The sequence below is a fragment of the Heptranchias perlo genome, chromosome 3 (genome assembly GCF_035084215.1).
Source record: "Heptranchias perlo isolate sHepPer1 chromosome 3, sHepPer1.hap1, whole genome shotgun sequence".
Classification (NCBI taxonomy): domain Eukaryota; kingdom Metazoa; phylum Chordata; class Chondrichthyes; order Hexanchiformes; family Hexanchidae; genus Heptranchias; species Heptranchias perlo.
Genome location: NC_090327.1, coordinates 111,908,588 through 111,928,759, shown reverse-complemented (window position 1 = coordinate 111,928,759; position 20,172 = coordinate 111,908,588). Strand labels below are relative to the sequence as shown.

The 20,172-nt window shown below is 47.4% G+C and overlaps 2 protein-coding genes across 2 annotated transcripts in view; one reads left to right on the top strand and one right to left on the bottom strand.

Annotated features, from left to right (window-relative positions):
- Positions 1-4,481, bottom strand: part of dcaf13 (ddb1 and cul4 associated factor 13) — a 122,203-nt gene extending 117,722 nt beyond the window's left edge. The window contains exon 1 of the mRNA XM_067981474.1: positions 3,866-4,481. Coding sequence (XP_067837575.1) covers positions 3,866-3,935 — 70 coding nt within the window. The 5' untranslated portion in view covers positions 3,936-4,481. The remainder of the gene's footprint in view (positions 1-3,865) is intronic.
- Positions 4,116-20,172, top strand: part of LOC137319123 (solute carrier family 25 member 32-like) — a 49,944-nt gene continuing 33,887 nt past the window's right edge. Inside the window, exons 1-2 of the mRNA XM_067981475.1 lie at positions 4,116-4,447; positions 18,516-18,666. Of these exons, the coding sequence (XP_067837576.1) occupies positions 4,279-4,447; positions 18,516-18,666 (320 nt within the window). The 5' untranslated portion in view covers positions 4,116-4,278. The remainder of the gene's footprint in view (positions 4,448-18,515; positions 18,667-20,172) is intronic.

Below are 20,172 nucleotides of genomic sequence, written 5' to 3'. Positions count from 1 at the left end.
CAATCTAGGGAATTCTGGAAGATCAAAACCAATACATCCACTATCTCTGCAGCCACCTCTTTTAAAATACTAGGATTTGTCAGGAAGCACTTCTTCACACAAAGGGCTTTCCAATTAGTCCCACTCCCCTGCTCTTTCCCCATACCCCTGCAATTTTCTCCCCTTCAAGTATTTATCTAATTCCCTTTTGAAGTTTACCATTGAATCTGCTTCCACTATCCTTTCAGGCAGTGCATTCCAGACCATAATAACTCACAGTGTAAAAAAAATTGTCCTCACCTCACCTCTGGCTCTTTTGCCAATTGCGTTAAATCTGTGTTTTCCGGTCACTGACCCTTCTGCCCCTGGAAACAGTTTCTCCTCATTTACCCTTTTAAAAAAAACCTTCAGGATTTTGAATGTCTCTATTAAATCTCCCCTTAACCTTCTCTGCTCTAAGGAGAACAATCCCAGCTTCTCCAATCTCTCCTCCCTAGTACCATTCTAGTAAATCTCCTCTGCACCTCTCCGAGGCCTGAACATCCTTCCTAAAGTGTGGTGCCCACAATTGGACACAATACTCCAGTTAGGACCTGACCAGTGATTTATAAAGGTTTAGCGTAACTTTCTTGCTTTTGTATTCCATGCCTATTTATAAAGCCAATGATCCCAAATGTCTTTTAACAGCTGTGTCAACTTGTCCTGCCACCTTCAAAGATTTCTGTACATAATCCCCTTCTCTGTTCCTGCATCCCCTTTAAAATTGTACCATTTAGTTGATACTGCCTCTCCTCATTCTTCTTTCCAGAATGCATCACTTCACCCTTCTCTGCATTAAATTTAATCTGCCATGTGTCTGCCCATTTCACCAGTGTGTCTATGGCCTCCTGAGGTCTGCTACTATCCTCCTTACTGTTTATTACTTTTCCAAGTTTTATATCATCTGCAAGCTTTGAAACTATACCCTGTATACCCAAGTCCAGGTCATTAATATATATCAAAAAGAGCAGTGGTCCTAATACTGACCCATGGGGGACACCACTGCACACTTTCCCCCCCCGTCTGAAAAACACCCGTTCACCGCTACTCTCTGCTTTCTGTCCTTTGGTCAATTTTGTATCTATGCAGCCACTGCCTCTTGAATCCCATGGGCTACAATTTTGCTAACAAGTCTATTACGCGGTACTTTATCAAATGCCTTTTGAAAGTCCATATACACATCAACCACACTACCCTCATCAACCCTCTCCGTTACTTCATCAAAGAACTTAATCAAGTTAGTCAAACATGATTTGTATTTAACAAATCTGTGCTGGCTGTCATTGATTAACCCATGTTTTTTCAAGTGACAATTAATTTTGTCCTGGATTATTGTCTCTAAAAATTTCAGCACCTCTGAAGTTAGGCTGACCGGCCTGTAGTTACCTGGTTTATCCCTTTCCCCCTTTTTTTTAAAAAAGGGGTGCAACATCTGCAATCCTCCCGTTCTCTGGCACCACTCCCATATCTAAGGGGGATTGTAAGATTGTGGCCAAAGCCTCCGCAATTTCCGCCCTTACTTCCCTCAGCAACCTAGGATGCATCCCATCCAGACCGGTTTATGCAACCTGTCCTCATAATTTAACCCTTTAAGCCCCGGTATCATTCTGGTAAATTTGTCCTGAGGTGCGACGCCCAAAATTGAATGCACTACTCCAGATGGGGTTTGACCACGGCTGTATACAACTGAAGCATAACTTCCTCCCCTTTGTGTTCCAGCCCCTTTGAGATAACGATTAGGGAGAGAATAGGAGCTGAGGAGGAGCAAAGGGATTTAGGTGTTCCTGTGCACAAATCACAAAAAGCTTGTGTACAGATACAAAAAGGAAGAGAAAGACTTGCATTTATATAGTACCTTTCACGACTTCAGGATGTCCCAAAACACTTTACAACATATGAAGTACTTTTGAAGTGTAGTCACTGTTGTAATGTAGGAAACGTGGCATCCAATTTGCGCACAGCAAGGGCTCATACACAGCAATGTGATAATGACCAGATAATCTGTTTTAGTGATGTTGGTTGAAGGATAAATATTGGCCAGGGCACCGGGGAGAACTCCCCTGCTCTTCTTCAAATAGTGCCATGGGGTCTTTCACGTCTACTTGAGAGGGCAGACGGGGCCTCGGATTAATGTCTCATCCAAAACATGGCACCTCCGACAGTGCAGCATTCCTTTAGTTCCACACTGGAGTGTCAGCCTGGATTATGTGCTCAAGTCTCAGAAGTGGGACTTGAACCCACAACCTTCTAACTCAGAGACGAGAGTTCTACCAACTGAGCCACAGCCGACGCTATCAAAAAGGCTAAAATAACGTTGGCATTTATCTCAAGGGGGTTGGAATACAAAAGTGAAGAAGCAATGCTCGAGTTGAAAAGAGCTTTGGTCAGACCCTATCTGGAGGACTGTATTCAGTTTTGAGCAGTGCACCTCAGGAGGGATATATTAGCTTTGGAGGGGGTACAGTGCAGAATGATACCAGTACTTAAAAAGGGTTAAATGAGGATAGGTTGCATAAATTTGGTTTGTAGTCCCTTGAGCTTAGAAGGCTGAGGGATGATCTAATCAAGGAGTTTAAAATAATAAAGCGATTTGATAGGGTAGATAGAGAGAAACTATTTCCTTTGGTTTGAGAATCCAAAACAATAGGACATAATCTTTAAATGAGACCTGGGCCATTTAGGATTAAAATCAGAAAGCACTTTTAACTCGAAGGGTAGCGGAAATCTGGAACTGTCTCCTCTTAAAAGACTGTGGATGCTGAGCCAATTGAAACTTTCAAGTCTGAGATCAATAGATTTTTTTGTTAGGTAAGGGTATCACAGAATATGGAGCAAAAGCAGCTAAATGGGGTTGAGGTACAGACCAGCCATGAGGTACAGATCTGTACTTGGGATGTCACATATCAAAACCAGGTTTCACAGACCTGAACCAAACCAAGAGATCACACAAAGGGCAGTGGGCTCAGTGTTTGAGGAACTTCTCACAGGCACATAGTCCTAAACTCTGCTCAGCACCAACATTTCTAAACCACTCCGAGTTCAGACTCAATAAGGGAGGGTTTTCATAGAAATAATAGGAGGCGGCCAGTCGGCCCCCAGTGCTGGCGCTCTCTCCTGTAACTCCATTCCCCGCCCCCCCCCCCAAAGATCCTTTTATATTCATCCTTTTCAAATATTTATCCCATTCCCTTTGAAATGAAGTTTGGTCTCTACCTCAATAGCTATATGTGGTGAAGTGTCCCACGGTCTAATAGTCCTCAGTTCAAGAACTTTCCAACTCCCTTCCTCTTTGTTTCTTCCAGTGACAATCCTTGGTTTTGGTTCCCTAGTTCCCCATTCGCCCACCGGTGGAATCAATCTTTCACTATTTAACCATGATGTGGAGATGCCGGTGATGGACTGGGGTGGACAAATGTAAGGAATCTTACAACACCAGGTTATAATCCAACAGTTTTATTTGAATAACCTGGTGTTGTAAGATTCCTTACATTTCACTATTTAACCACAGTAAGGTCCCCAGAATTCACTCACCCTTTTACTGCCTACTCCTCTCTAACCGCCTTGCTGCTGCTTGCTCCTGGCTCTGAGTGAAGTGCTGGTTGCCTTCCAACCCTCCCCAGGATAAGTTTGAATACAAACTTTGCAGCGGACTGAAGTTACCCAATCCCCAACTGTCCAATGTAACCGTGGATGCCCCCCCCCCACACACACACACACACGACACGCCTGCCGTCCCGCAAACAGGCAGCACATGGGGCCGGCGATTTAGCCAGGGCCCCAGGTTTTAAAACGCGGCGAGTTCCCCTCAGCAAACCGAGCATGGCCTCCCCCCACCCCAACCACTCACCTCTCTGAATGTCCTTTGTGGTTTCTCTCACGTAATTATCCGGATTGCGGCACAGGATTTTCACTTTCATTTTTTAAAAAAAAAATCCCCGTTCAATCCACCGACATTTAAAAATCTCATCCACTACGGTTTTAAATTCCGCCTGCACAAAGTGAGCGCTCCCTGCGTCGTTGACGTTACGTTGGGGGGGAAAGAGAGAGAGAGAGAGAGATCGCGCGAGCTGTGGCCGGGCGCGTGCGTTGCCCGAGCACGCGCGCGCCGTGACGTTCGCTGTCGGGGCGCGTGGGTGGCGGTTGGTTTCGACGTTGTCGCCGAGCTCGAGCGGCTACTGCGAGATCCCCGTCCTTGCGTTATTTATCGACCTGCCGTCCTCTCCCGTTGTCCGTAAAAACAACCAGGGTGCCGCTGAGAGGATGTCATCGGGAGCCGGGCAGGCCCCCGAGCCCGACCTGACGTGGGAGGCGGCGATGCTCAGGCTTATCCGCCTGGTGAAGTACGAGAATTTGGTGGCCGGCATCAGCGGCGGGGTCGTGTCCACCCTGGTGCTGCACCCGCTCGATCTTGTCAAGATCAGGTTCGCAGGTAAAACAAAAAAAAAACACAGTCGCTTGCTTCGCAGCTCTGAGTTTCGCACGTTTTCGCTCAACCAGATGAATAGTGATAGCAACTGTGTAAACAGTGTGAAATCACGTGTTGGGGGAGGGGAGGTGTGTTAAACACGTGTCAGCCCAGGCAGTTGGAGCGTGAACGCGTGGGTCGGGGGGAGGCATGTTAACCACTCTTGGGGGTGGGGGGAAGAAAGGAGTGTTAATCACTTGGGCGGGAGAAGGAGTGTTAACCACTGGGGGAGGAGTGTTAACCACTGGGGGGGTGTGTGTGTGAAAGGAGTGTTAACCACTGGGGGGGGGGGGTGAAAGGAGTGTTAACCACTGGGGGGGGGGGGGGGGGGTGAAAGGAGTGTTAACCACTGGGGGGGGGGGGGGGGTGAAAGGAGTGTTAACCACTGGGGGGGGGGGGGGGGGTGAAAGGAGTGTTAACCACTGGGGGGGGGGGTGAAAGGAGTGTTAACCACTGGGGGGGGGTGAAAGGAGTGTTAACCACTGGGGGGGGGGGTGAAAGGAGTGTTAACCACTGGGGGGGGGGGGGTGAAAGGAGTGTTAACCACTGGGGGGGGGGTGAAAGGAGTGTTAACCACTGGGGGGGGGGGGGTGAAAGGAGTGTTAACCACTGGGGGGGGTGTAAGGAGTGTTAACCACTGGGGGGGGTGAAAGGAGTGTTAACCACTGGGGGGGGGGGGGGGGGTGAAAGGAGTGTTAACCACTGGGGGGGGGGGGGGGGGTGAAAGGAGTGTTAACCACTGGGGGGGGGGGGTGAAAGGAGTGTTAACCACTGGGGGGGGGGGGGTGAAAGGAGTGTTAACCACTGGGGGGGGGGGGGTGAAAGGAGTGTTAACCACTGGGGGGGGGGGGGGTGAAAGGAGTGTTAACCACTGGGGGGGGGGGGGTGAAAGGAGTGTTAACCACTGGGGGGGGGGGGGTGAAAGGAGTGTTAACCACTGGGGGGGGGGGTGAAAGGAGTGTTAACCACTGGGGGGGGGGGGTGAAAGGAGTGTTAACCACTGGGGGGGGGGGGTGAAAGGAGTGTTAACCACTGGGGGTGTGTGTGTGTGAAAGGAGTGTTAACCACTGGGGGTGTGTGTGAAAGGAGTGTTAACCACTGGGGGGGGGGGGGTGAAAGGAGTGTTAACCACTGGGGGGGGTGTAAGGAGTGTTAACCAGTGGGGGGGGGGGGTGAAAGGAGTGTTAACCACTGGGGGTGTGTGTGTGTGAAAGGAGTGTTAACCACTGGGGGTGTGTGTGAAAGGAGTGTTAACCACTGGGGGGGGGGGGGTGAAAGGAGTGTTAACCACTGGGGGGGGTGTAAGGAGTGTTAACCACTGGGGGGGGGGGTGAAAGGAGTGTTAACCACTGGGGGGGGGGGGGTGAAAGGAGTGTTAACCACTGGGGGGGGGGGGGTGAAAGGAGTGTTAACCACTGGGGGGGGGGGGGGTGAAAGGAGTGTTAACCACTGGGGGGGGGGGGTGAAAGGAGTGTTAACCACTGGGGGGGGGGGTGAAAGGAGTGTTAACCACTGGGGGGGGGGGGGTGAAAGGAGTGTTAACCACTGGGGGGGGGGGGTGAAAGGAGTGTTAACCACTGGGGGGGGGTGAAAGGAGTGTTAACCACTGGGGGGGGGGGGTGAAAGGAGTGTTAACCACTGGGGGGGGGGGGGTGAAAGGAGTGTTAACCACTGGGGGGGGGGGGTGAAAGGAGTGTTAACCACTGGGGGGGGGGGGTGAAAGGAGTGTTAACCACTGGGGGGGGGGTGAAAGGAGTGTTAACCACTGGGGGGGGGGGTGAAAGGAGTGTTAACCACTGGGGGGGGGGGGTGAAAGGAGTGTTAACCACTGGGGGGGGGGGTGAAAGGAGTGTTAACCACTGGGGGGGGGGGGTGAAAGGAGTGTTAACCACTGGGGGGGGGGGGGGTGAAAGGAGTGTTAACCACTGGGGGGGGGGGGTGAAAGGAGTGTTAACCACTGGGGGTGTGTGTGTGTGAAAGGAGTGTTAACCACTGGGGGTGTGTGTGAAAGGAGTGTTAACCACTGGGGGGGGGGGGTGAAAGGAGTGTTAACCACTGGGGGGGGGTGTAAGGAGTGTTAACCACTGGGGGGGGGGGGTGAAAGGAGTGTTAACCACTGGGGGGGGGGGGTGAAAGGAGTGTTAACCACTGGGGGGGGGGGGGTGAAAGGAGTGTTAACCACTGGGGGGGGGGGGGGGGGGTGAAAGGAGTGTTAACCACTGGGGGGGGGGGGGTGAAAGGAGTGTTAACCACTGGGGGGGGGGTGAAAGGAGTGTTAACCACTGGGGGGGGGGGGTGAAAGGAGTGTTAACCACTGGGGGGGGGGGGTGAAAGGAGTGTTAACCACTGGGGGTGTGTGTGTGTGAAAGGAGTGTTAACCACTGGGGGGGTGTGTGAAAGGAGTGTTAACCACTGGGGGGGGGGGGTGAAAGGAGTGTTAACCACTGGGGGGGGTGTAAGGAGTGTTAACCACTGGGGGGGGGGGTGAAAGGAGTGTTAACCACTGGGGGGGGGGGGGTGAAAGGAGTGTTAACCACTGGGGGGGGGGGGGGGTGAAAGGAGTGTTAACCACTGGGGGGGGGGGGGGGGTGAAAGGAGTGTTAACCACTGGGGGGGGGGGGTGAAAGGAGTGTTAACCACTGGGGGGGGGTGAAAGGAGTGTTAACCACTGGGGGGGGGTGAAAGGAGTGTTAACCACTGGGGGGGGGGTGAAAGGAGTGTTAACCACTGGGGGGGGGGTGAAAGGAGTGTTAACCACGGGGGGGGGGGTGTGAAAGGAGTGTTAACCACGGGGGGGGGGTGAAGGGAGTGTTAACCACTGGGGGGGGGTGAATGGAGTGTTAACCACTGGGGGGGGGGGGTGAATGGAGTAACCACTGGGGGGGGGGGGTGAATGGAGTGTTAACCACTGGGGGGGGGGTGAATGGAGTGTTAACCACTGGGGGGGGTGAAGGGAGTGTTAACCACTGGGGGGGGGTGAAGGGAGTGTTAACCACTGGGGGGGGGGTGTGAAAGGAGTGTTAACCACTTGGGGGGGGGTGTGAAAGGAGTGTTAACCACTTGGGGGGGGGGTGTGAAAGGAGTGTTAACCACTTGGGGGGGGGGGGTGTGAAAGGAGTGTTAACCACTGGGGGGGGGGGGTGAAAGGAGTGTTAACCACTGGGGGGGGGGGGTGAAAGGAGTGTTAACCACTGTGTGGGGATGAAAGGAGAGTTAACCACTTGGGGGGGGGGGGTGAAAGGAGTGTTAACCACTGGGGGGGGGGTGAAAGGAGTGTTAACCACTGGGGGGGGGGGGTGAAAGGAGTGTTAACCACTGGGGGGGGATGAAAGGAGTGTTAACCACTTGGGGGGGGGGGGTGAAAGGAGTGTTAACCACTGGGGGGGGGGGGGTGAAAGGAGTGTTAACCACTGGGGGGGGGGGGGTGAAAGGAGTGTTAACCACTGTGTGGGGATGAAAGGAGTGTTAACCACTTGGGGGGGGGGGTGAAAGGAGTGTTAACCACTGGGGGGGGGGGGGGTGAAAGGAGTGTTAACCACTGGGGGGGGGTGTGAAAAGAGTGTTAACCACTGGGGGGTGTGTGAAACGAGTGTTAACCACTGGGGGGGGGGGGGAAGGAGTGTTAACCACTGGGGGGGGGGGGGGTGAAAGGAGTGTTAACCACTGGGGGAGGTGAAAGGAGTGTTAACCACTGGGGGGGGTGTGAAAGGAGTGTTAACCACTGGGGGGGTGTGTGAAAGGAGTGTTAACCACTGGGGGGGGTGTGTGAAAGGAGTGTTAACCACTGGGGGGGGTGTGAAAGGAGTGTTAACCACTGGGGGGGGTGAAAGGAGTGTTAACCACTGGGGGGTGTGTGTGAAAGGAGTGTTAACCACTGGGGGGGGGGGGGTGAAAGGAGTGTTAACCACTGGAGGGGAGGTGTGAAAGGAGTGTTAACCACTTGGGGGGTGGGTGTGAAAGGAGTGTTAACCACTGTGGGGGGGGTGTGTGTGAAAGGAGTGTTAACCACTGTGGGGGCGGGGGGGGTGAAGGGAGTGTTAACCACTGCGGGGGGGGGTGAAGGGAGTGTTAACCACTGGGGGGGGGTGAAGGGAGTGTTAACCACTGGGGGGGGGGTGAAGGGAGTGTTAACCACTGGGGGGGGGGTGAAGGGAGTGTTAACCACTGCGGGGGGGGGTGAAGGGAGTGTTAACCACTGGGGGGGGGGTGAAAGGAGTGTTAACCACTGTGGGGGGATGAAAGGAGTGTTAACCACTTGGGGGGGGGGTGAAAGGAGTGTTAACCACTGTGGGGGAATGAAAGGAGTGTTAACCACTTGGGGGGGGGGTGAAAGGAGTGTTAACCACTGGGGGGGGGGGTAAAAGGAGTGTTAACCACTGGGGGGGGGGGGGGTGAAAGGAGTGTTAACCACTTTGGGGGGGGGGGGTGAAAGGAGTGTTAACCACTTGCGGGGGGGGGGTGAAAGGAGTGTTAACCACTGGGGGGGTGAAAAGAGTGTTCACCACTGGGGGGGGAGTGAAAAGAGTGTTAACCACTGGGGGGGGGGGTGAAAGGAGTGTTGACCACTTGGGGGGGGGGGGGGTGAAAGGAGTGTTAACCACTTGGGGGGGGGGGGGTGAAAGGAGTGTTAACCACTTGGGGGGGGGGGGGGGGGGGTGAAAGGAGTGTTAACCACTTGGGGGGGGTGAAAGGAGTGTTAACCACTTGTGGGGGGGGTGAAAGGAGTGTTAACCACTTGGGGGGGGCTGAAAGGAGTGTTAACCACTCTGGGGGGGTGGAAGGAGTGTTAACCACTTGGGGAGGGGGTGAAAGGAGTGTTAACCACTTGGGGGGGGGGGGTGGGGTGAAAGGAGTGTTAACCACTGGGGGGGGGTGAAAGGAGTGTTAACCACTGTGGGGGGGGGTGAAAAGAGTGTTAACCACTGGGGGGTGGGGTGAAAGGAGTGTTAACAACTTTGGGGGGAAGTTGTGTTACCCATTTGGGGGGGAAGGAGTTAACCATGTGTCAGAGGGAAGGGGGGAGAAAACATAAGAAATAGGAGCAGGAGTTGGGCCATTAAGCGCCTTGCGCCGGCTCCGCCATTCATTAAGATCATTGCTGATCTTTGACCTCAACCCCATTTTCAAACCCGATCCCCATATCCCTTGATTCCCCTAGAGTCCAAATATCTATCCATCTCAGCCTTGAATATACTCAAGGACTGAGCGTCCACACCCCTCTGGGGTAGAGAATTCCAAAGATTCACAACCCTCTTGAGTGAAGAAGTTTCTCCTCATCTCAGTGCTAAATGGCTGACCCATTATCCTGAGACTATGTCCCCTAGTTCTAGCCTCTCAGTAGCAACCCTGCCAAGCCCTCTCAATCTTGTACGTTTCAATGAGATCACCTCTCATTCTTCTAAGCTCCAGAGAAGGACCATTTTACTCAACCTTCTCATCCCAGGAATCAATCTAGTGAACCTTCACTAAAGAGTGACAAATCCCCAGGACCAGATGGTTTCCATGCCAGGGTTAGAACATAAGAAATAGGAGCATGAGTAGGCCAATCAGCCCCTCGAGCCTGCTCCGCCATTCAATAAGATCATGGCTGATCTGATCCTGCCCGCTCCCCGTAACCCCTAATTCCCTTTACTTCTAGGAAACTGTCTATTTCTGTTTTAAATTTATTTAATGATGTAGCTTCCACCGCTTCCTGGGGCAGCAAATTCCACAGACCTACTACCCTCTGAGTGAAGAAGTTTCTCCTCATCTCAGTTTTGAAAGAGCAGCCCCTTATTCTAAGATTATGCCCCCTAGTTCTAGTTTCACCCATCCTTGGGAACATCCTTACCGCATCCACCCGATCAAGCCCCTTCACAATCTTATATGTTTCAATAAGATCGCCTCTCATTCTTCTGAACTCCAATGACTAGAGTCCCAATCTACTCAACCTTTCCTCATATGTCCACCCCCTCATCCCCGGGATTAACCGAGTGAACCTTCTTTGTACTGCCTCGAGAGCAAGTATGTCTTTTCTTAAGTATGGAGACTAAAACTGTATGCAGTATTCCAGGTGCAGTCTCACCAATACCTTATATAACTGCAGCAATACCTCCCTGTTTTTATATTCTATCCCCCTAGCAATAAAAGCCAACATTCCATTGGCCTTCTTCATCACCTGCTGCACCTGCATACTAACTTTTTGATTTTCTTGCACTAGGACCCCCAGATCCCTTTGTACTGCAGTACTTTCCAGTTTCTCGCCTTTAAGATAATAACTTGCTCTCTGATTTTTCCTGCCAAAGTGCATAACCTCACATTTTCCAATATTGTATTGCATCTGCCAAATCTCCGCCCACTCACCCAGCCTGTCTATATCCCCATGTAGGTTTTTTATGTCCTCCTCACTCTCTACTTTCCCTCCCATCTTTGTATCATCTGCAAACTTTGATATGTTACACTCGGTCCCCTCCTCCAAATCGTTAATATAGATTGTAAAGAGTTGGGGACCCAGCACCGACCCCTGCGGAACACCATTGGCTACAGGTTGCCAGTCCGAGAATGTACCATTTATCCCAACTCTCCGCTTCCTGTTAGATAACCAATCCTCCACCCATGCCAGAATATTACCCCCAATCCAGTGATTCTTTATCTTGAGCAATAATCTTTTATGTGGCACCTTGTCGAATGCCTTCTGGAAGTCCAAATACAATACGTCCACTGGTTCGCCTTTATCCACCCTGTACGTTATATCCTCAAAGAACTGAAGCAAATTTGTCAGACATGACTTCCCCTTTGTAAAGCCATGCTGACTTTGTCCTATTAAATTATGTTTATCCAAATGTTCTGCTTCTGTTACCTGAGGAAGGAGAAAATCTCCGAAAGCTTGTGAATTTAAAATAAAATTGCTGGACTATAACTTGGTGTTGTAAAATTGTTTACAATTGTCAACCCCAGTCCATCACCGGCATCTCCACATCCTTAATAATAGACTCCAAAATTTTACCCACCACAGATGTTAAGCTAACTGGTCTATAATTTCCAGCCTTCTGCCTACTACCCTTTTTAAATAAGGGTGTTACATTGGCAGTTTTCCAATCTGCTGGGACCTTTGCCGAGTCCAGAGAATTTTGGAAAATTATTACCAAAGCATCCACAATCCCTACTGCCACTTCCCTCAAGACCCTAGGATGTAATCCATCAGGTCCAGGGGATTTATCCGCCTTGAGTCCCATTAATTTACTGAGTACCAATTCCTTAGTTCTTTCAAAGTTCTCTAGATTCAGGAACCGTCCCTCTAGATTGGAAAATTACTCATGTCACTCTGCTTTTTAAGACAGGAGAGAGAGGGAAACCAGGGGATTATAGACCAGTTAGCCTAACATCTGCTGGAGTCTATAATTAAGGATAGGGTGACTGAACACCTTGAAAATTTTCAGTTAATCAGAGAGAGCCAGCATGGATTTGTGAAAGGTAGGTCGTGCCTGACAAACCTGAATGAATTTTTTGAAGAGGTGACTAAAGTAGTGGACAGGGGAATGTCAACGGATGTTGTTTATATGGACTTCCAGAAGGCATTTGATAAAGTCCCACATAAGAGACTGTTGGCGAAGATAGAAGTCCATGGAAATGAGGGAAAAGTACGGACTTGGTTAGGAAGTTGGCTGAGCGAAAGGCGACAGAGAGTAGGGATAATGGGTAAGTACTCACATTGGCAGGATGTGACTAGTGGAGTCCCGCATGGATCTGTCTTGGGGCCTCAATTATTCACAATATTTATTAATGATTTAGATGAAGGCATAGAAAGTCTCATATCTAAGTTTACCGATGACACAAAGATTGGTGGCATTGTAAGCAGTGTAGATGAAAACATAAAATTACAAAGCGATATTGATAGATTAGGTGAATGGGCAAAACTGTAGCAAATGGAATTCAATGTAGGCAAATGTGAGGTCATCCACTTTGGACCAAAAAAGGATAGAACAGGGTACTTTCTAAATGGTAAAAAGTTAAAAATAGTGGACGCCCAAAGGGACTTAGGCGTTGAGGTACATAGATCATTGAAGTGTCATGAACAGGTGCAGAAAATAATCAGTAAGGCTAATGGAATGCTGGCCTTTATATCTAGAGGACTAGAGTACATGGGGGCAGAAGTTATGGTGCAGCTATACAAAACCCTGGTTGGACCACACCTGGAGTACTGTGTGCAGTTCTGGGCACCGCTCCTTCGGAAGGACATATTGGCCTTGGAGGGAATGCAGCGTAGGTTTACTAGAATGATACCCGGACTTCAAGGGTTAAGTTACGAGGAGCGATTACAAGTGAGATTAGATAACACTTCTACACACAAAGGGTGGTAGAAGTTTGGAACTCTCTTCCGCAGATGGCAATTGATGCTAGCTCAATTGCTAATTTTAAATGTGAGATAGATAGCTATTTTCCAACCAAAGGTATTAAGGGATATGGGCCAAAGGCAGGTATATGGAATTAGATCACAGATCAGCCATGATCTTATCAAATGGCGGAGTGGGCTCAAGGGGCTGAATGGCCTATTGCTGTTCCTATGTTCATTGCACCCCCTCTAAAGCAAGTATATCCTTCCTTGGGTAAGGAGACTATAACTGTACACAGTACTCAAGGTGTGATCTCATCAAAGCCCTATTCAATTGCAGCAATACTTCCTTATTCTTGTACTCCAACCCCCTTGAATAAAGGCCAACATACCATTTGCCTTCCTAATTGCTTGCTTTGCCTGCATGTTAACTTACTGTGTTTCGTGTGCAAGGACACCCAAATCCCTCTAAACACCAACATTTAATAGTTTCTCATCATTTAAAAAATGTTCTGTTTTTCTATTCTTTCTACCAAGGTGAATAACCTCAATTCCCCACATCATACTCCATCTAGCATCTTCTCACCCATTCACTTAACCTGTCTATATTCCTTTGCAGACTCTTTGTGTTTTCCTCACAGCTTACTTTCCCACCTGGCTTTGTATTGTCCACCAAATTGGATACATTACACTCGGTCCCTTCATCTAAGTCATTAATATACATTGTAAATAGCTGAGGCCCCAGCACTGATCCTTGCGGCACCCCACAAGTAACAGCCTGCCAACCTGAAAATGACCTGTTTATTCCTACTGTCTATTTTCTGTCCGTTAACCAATCCTCTATTCCTGCTAATATATTACCCCCAACCTCATAAGCCAATATTTTGTATAACAAGCTTTCGTGTGGCGCCTTATCAAATTCCTTTTGAAAATCCAAATGACTACATCCACTGGTTCCCCTTTATCAACCCTGCTAGCGACATCCTAAAAAAAAACTCCAATAGATTTGTCAATCACGATTTCCCTTTCATTAAACCACTTTGACTCTATCATGTTATGATTTTCTAAGTGCCCTGTTACTACATCCTTAATAATGGATTCCAGCATTTTCCCGACGACTGATATCAGGCTAACTGGCCTGTAGTTCCCTGTTTTCTCTCTCCCTCCTTTCCTGAATAGCGGGGTTACATTTGCTACCTTCCAATCCGCTGAGACCATTCTAGAATCCAGGGAATTTTGGAAGATCACAACCAATGCATCCACTATCTCTGCAGCCACCTCTTTTAGAACCCAAGTATGTAGGCCATCAGGTCCAGGAGATTTGTTGGCTTTTAGTCCCATTACTTTCTCCAGTATTTTTTCTTTACTAATATTAATTACTTCAAGTTCTTCACTCTCATTAGACCCTTGGTTCCCCACTATTTCTGGTATGTTTTTTGTGTCTTCTACTGTGAAGACAGATGCAAAATATTTGTTTAAGGTCTCTGCCATTTCCTTGTTCCCCATTATAATTTCTCCTGTCTCAGCCTCTAAGGGACCCACGTTTGCTTTCGCTACTCTCTTCCTTTTTACATACTTGTAGAAGCTTTTACAGTCTTTTTATATTTCTTGCTAGTTTACTCTCCTAATCTATTTTCTCTCTATCAATTTTTTGGTTATCCTTTGCTGTTTTCTAAAATTCTCATCCTCAGGCCCACTACTCTTTTTGGCAACATTATAAGCCTCTTTTAATCTAATACTATCCTTAACTTCTTTGGTTAGCCACGGATTGATCACTTTTCCCATGCAGTTTTTATTTCTCAATGGAATGTACATTCGTTGAGAATTATGAAATATTTTTTTAAATGTTCCCCATTGCTTGTCTACCGTCATATCTTTTAATCTAATTTCCCAATCTACCTTCGCCAGCTTGCCCCTCATACCTATGTAATTGGCTTTGTTTCAGTTTAAGACTCTAGTTTCAGACTTAAGTACGTCATTCTCGAACTAACTGTGAAATTCTATCATATTATGAACACTCTTCCCCAGAGGATCCATTACTATGAGATCACTAATTAATCCTGTCTCATTATACAAGACAAGATGTAAAATAGCCTGTTTCCACAATGTATTGTTCTAGGAAACTGTTTCGAATGCATTCCATGAATTTGTCCTCCAAACTATTTTTGCCAATTTGATTTGCCCAGTCTATATGAAGATTAAAGTCCCCACGATCATTGCATTACCTTTGCTACAAGCTCCTCTTATTTCTTGATTAATACTCTGTCCAACAGTATAACTACTGTTAGGGGGCCTATAAACTAATCCCACCAGTGTTTTCTGGCCCCTGTTATTTCTTATTTCCGTCCATACTGATTCCTGATCTTCTGAGCCAAGATCCTTTCTCACTACTGTCCTTATGTTATCCTTTGTTATCAGGGCTTCCCCCCACAACCCTTTCCTTTTTTTCTGTCTTTTCAAAAAGTTAAGTACCCTGCAATATTTAGCTCCCAACCTTGGTTACCTTGCAACCATGCCACAGTAATGGCTACTAGATCTAACCTATTTATCTCTATTTTTGGCATTAATTCCTCTATCTTGTTACGAATGCTTCATGCATTCAGATAAAGCCCCTTTTGCTCTAATTTTTTTGATTTTTTTTTCCCCTGATTTCACTGATGCACTATTACCATTAAACTCTGTCCTTTCCTGTCACACTCTGCTTATCTTTACCCAAATTGCTACAACGCTCGATGGCCTTGACGTTTCTCTTTAGATTTATAAATTCCCCCTCACCTGAACCCTTTCCCCCCCACCCCACCACCATTTTTTTAGTTTAAAGCCCTATCTACAGTCCCAGTTATTCAATTCGCCAGGACACTGGTCCTAACCCGTTTTAAGTGGAGCCCTTCCCAACGAAACAGCTCCCTCTTTCCCCAATACTGGTGCCAGTGCTCCATGAATCGAAACCCCTGACTCCCACACCACTCTTTGAGCCACGCATTTAACGCTCTGATCTGTTTGACCCTATGCCAATTTGCGCATGGCTCAGGTAGTAATCCAGAGATTATTACCTTTGAGGTTCTGCTTATTAATTTGGACCCTAGCTCCTCAACTCCCTTAGCAGATCCTCATTCCTAGTTCTGCCTAAGTCGTTGGTTCCTACGCGGACCACGACAACTGGATCCTCCCTCTCATGCTCCAAGTACTTCTCCAGCCGCGAGGAGATACCAACACAGCCTTCAGGACTCCGGGTCGCAGCTGCAGAGAACAGTATCTCTCCCCCTGACTATACTATCCCCTACTACTACCACATTCCTTTTTACTCCCCCCGACTTGAATGGCCTCCTGTACCACGGTGCCGTGGTCAGTTTGCCCCTCCTCCCTGCAGTCGTTGTTCTCATCCATACATGTCGCAAGAACCTTGTTGGAGAAGATCAGTGGCTGAGGCTCCTCCATCACTGCATCCTGGGTCCTCATACTTGCCTGACTCACAGTCACATCCTCCTGTCCCTGACCACTGACCAAATCTAAACTACTACCTAACCTAAGGGGTGTGACTGCCTCCTGGATCAAAATGTCCAGATAACTCTTCCCCCTCCCTGATGCATTGCAATGTCTGCAGCTCGGACTCCAGCGCAACAACTCTGAGCCGAAGTTCCACGAGCTGCAGAAATTTGCTGCAGGTGTGGTTTCTCAGGATCTCGTTGGTCTCCACAAACTCCCACATGCTGAGGTCACAACATATCATCTGCACTGCCATCCCTATCTAACCTTATTTTATATATTTAATTAATTAAAGTTTTTATTCGCTTGATATTTTTAATTTTGTTAACTAATTAGTTTATCTAGTTTAAGTAATTGATTTAATAAAGTAATAAATATAGTTTCCCAGTTCTTAGTTTAAACCACTCCCTAGCTTAGCAATAAAAAAACGGTAATACTCACCAACCAACCACCAACCTGCTGTCCTGTGACGTCACTCCTTGATTATTTTTTGCTGTCTCTCATTGGGATGGGGATGTATAGTTATGAAGAGAGACTTGAGATACTTCGACTATTTCCACTCGAGCAGAGAAGGTGTGAGATCTCAGTTCCTTTGTTCTCTTTGTTGCTGTTATTATGTGTTTTAAAACTGCTGGCCAAAGACATTTTGTGTAGAATTCACCCACTTCAGCAAAGAAGGCAGATGACAATTGGCCAGGTTCCATGCAACAAGTCATGACAGATGGTCAATAAAGCTGGACGTCTTTCATTTTCAATTGCACCGTACTTCACTGAGCTCTCTGCACTCCGTTCAAATCACAGAAGTGCAAATCTCCAGGGAACAATATGGGATTTGTTAAAAATAGGTGAAAAGATCTCACCACCTTCCATGTCATATAATGTGAATCTTAAAGACAAACTATGGGAACCTTATTGTCTTCAAAGGATATTTTTGGGGCCATGGATAGTTTTCGAGTTGACAGTTCAGCAGTTGAGTGGCCGTGTTGCGTGAGTGGTTTGAGAGGAGTGTTAACCACATGTCAGTAGGGAATGGTGGAGGGGAAAGTGTTGGGGGGTGTTAACCATGTATCGGCGTGGGGCGGGGGTGGGAGTGTTAACCGCGTGTTAGCGGGGGTGGGAGTGTTAACCGTGTGTCAATGCAGGGGTTGTACTAACCATGTGTCAGTGCTGTTGAGGAAGGGGTGTCAAAACCACATGTCAACACTGGGAACAATAACCAAGGGCCAGCCTGAGGGGTGTGGGTTGGAGTTGCACTAGCTATGTATTGCTATGGATGGGGATCTGATAACCATGTGTCAATGTGGGGTAGGTCGGTACACCATCTTTCTGGCAGATGACCTTAATGTACCCTCAGGTTGTACCCAGTTATTTGAGATCCATATCTGAGAACCAGGCATGCTGGCATAGGTCTTCCATAGTGTAAAAAGCACCATTCTCCCATCACAATGGCTCAGGAATTTCTCTTAAGACATTTTTTGCTGTGGTAGTCCTTGCTATTTTAAAATCTAGAGAAATACAGGGAACAGAAGAGCTGTAGTGAGAGCTCTCATTACTTTTAAAAGGGGACTGATGATAATGATACTCTAAAGATTATTTGGATTATAAAGTGTTTCTTTTAGTTTGAAATCATAATATTCAGCACCAGCAACTCAGTACTAAAGAAGGAACTTGCATATATTTAGTGCCTTATCACATCGACAAGCTGTCCCTACAGGCGTTTCACAGCCAATCAGTTAATTTTAAAGTACAGTCACTGTTATATAGGCAAACATGACAGCCAATTTGCACACAGCCAGGTCACACAAATAGCAGTGAGATGAATGACCAGTTCATCTGTTTTTGTGGTGGTGGTGGTTGAAGGATGAATATTAAGCCAGGACATTGGCCAGCTTCCTGCTAATCTTCCATGTAGTGCCATGAGATCTTTTACATCCACCTGAACAGGCAGACAGGGTCTCTTTAACAACTTATCTGGAAGACGGTATCTCCAACAATGCAACACTCCCTCAGTACTTCACTGAAGTGTTGGCCAAGATTATGTACTCAAGTCTTGGAGTGGGGCTAGAACCCACAATCTTCAGACTCTGAGGCCTGAGTGTTACCAACTAAGCTAAGTTGACATTTACGACAGTAGAAATGTTCAATATTTTTACAAAGGACTAACTCAAAATATATAAACTAAGACTCTTTAGCAGTTATTTGAACATTGAAATTTGATTGTATTTTTTTGTGCAGTGAGTGATGGGTTGCAGATGAGGCCAAAATACAATGGAATTGTACATTGTATCAGGAGCATCTGGAAACACGACGGAATTCGAGGACTTTACCAAGGAGTAACCCCCAATGTCTGGGGCGCGGGTTTGTCTTGGGGATTATACTTCTTCTTGTAAGTACTAGAAATATCACTGCAGGATGTGTCAGCTAGAATTCTCTGCTTTGGTGTTAACGATTACATGTATGGGTTGCAGTGATGAAAGTGCTTTAAAAATTGCTGTTTGACAGGTAAGTGTCTTTACTTTGAGAGGAGAGTTTGAAACCCTTAATTTTTCTCCCAGGACCCAATCGATCTATGGACAAAAAGATGGCTGACGTATTCACATGTTTCCCCCCAGCTCTCCTGTCAACTAGCTTCTTGGGTAGCAAGAGGGGGGCCCAAGGATGATCATTCCTACAGTCTCCCTTCCCCATGAACAAATGCCTGGCTTACACTCTGCACCTCTCTACCGTGAGGCAGCTGGGATCTATAAACCAGCACCATGTAGATCTGACCCATGAGTATAACACTTGCATCTTGTTATTTTTGAAGTGTAGACAGATGTCCAGCCAATTTGCACACAGCAAGCTCCTATAAACAGCAAGTGACTTATGACCAATTAATTTGGTTCGATGGTGTTGGTTAGCCACTTAAAATCTGAGTCTTTATAATGAAGTCTCTTGTGTCCATCATATATGTCAAACCTGTTATCTATGTTGCAACTAGCAAACTATCAGTCAGTTTCTTGTTTTGCATTAGTTAAGTGTTTAAGTCACTTTGGTTTTCTGGTTATTTTCTACATTTGTCATATTTTCATTCCCGATCGTATAATGCACAACATTTCACTTCAATTTAAATTTTTCCCTAAATCACATTCCACCAAAAGAAATTCTATCCAACCATATAGCTATGACATTTCCCCACTAATCCCACTATATATCCTTTTAAAAAAATGTATTATGATAAATATATTTTAACAATTCAATTGTACAGGGAAAAGTTGCTAACTTTATCCCATCTTCACATCACTCCAAAAACTCCTTTCCCCAGCATGGCCTGATTTACCGAACAGGCCTCATGATTCCAACCTCGGTACATTCTTCCTAAGGACAGTGAAAGCTGTAAATTACGGATACCTTAGGGACTGGCATCCGCTGTCCTTTTATTGCAGGTGTCCTTATTTTCAAAATGGTCATTGTATGTACTGTAAACATCTTCAGTAGAATGGGGCGTTCTTTACCCTGGGATGGAGCCGTGCAATCATTCAATCCCAGAGGTAGAGCGATTTCTCTGCCGCTATGGATGCTGGATAAAGAGCTCCCCATTCTACAAAAGCCATTTCACAAAACCTGCTGCCGCCTCGTGCTCACCTGCATACACTGACCTCACAAGAATTTCGGGCAGACAGTAAGCAAGCTGCAAGGGGAAGCGCCAGTGATCCCGACTCAGTAAAAGTTCCAGATGCAGCAGCTTCACAACAGGCTGTGTCCCATGTTTTAAGTTTTAAAAGGGCTTGCTGCATTGAAGGATGTCCGTAGTTCCTAATTTGCAAGTACCTCTTGTATATTTTCCTGTGTAAGTTATTTGGGTCTCTTAATAAGTGTGTTTTTTTGCAGGTGTCCATTTTTTGGGAGTTAA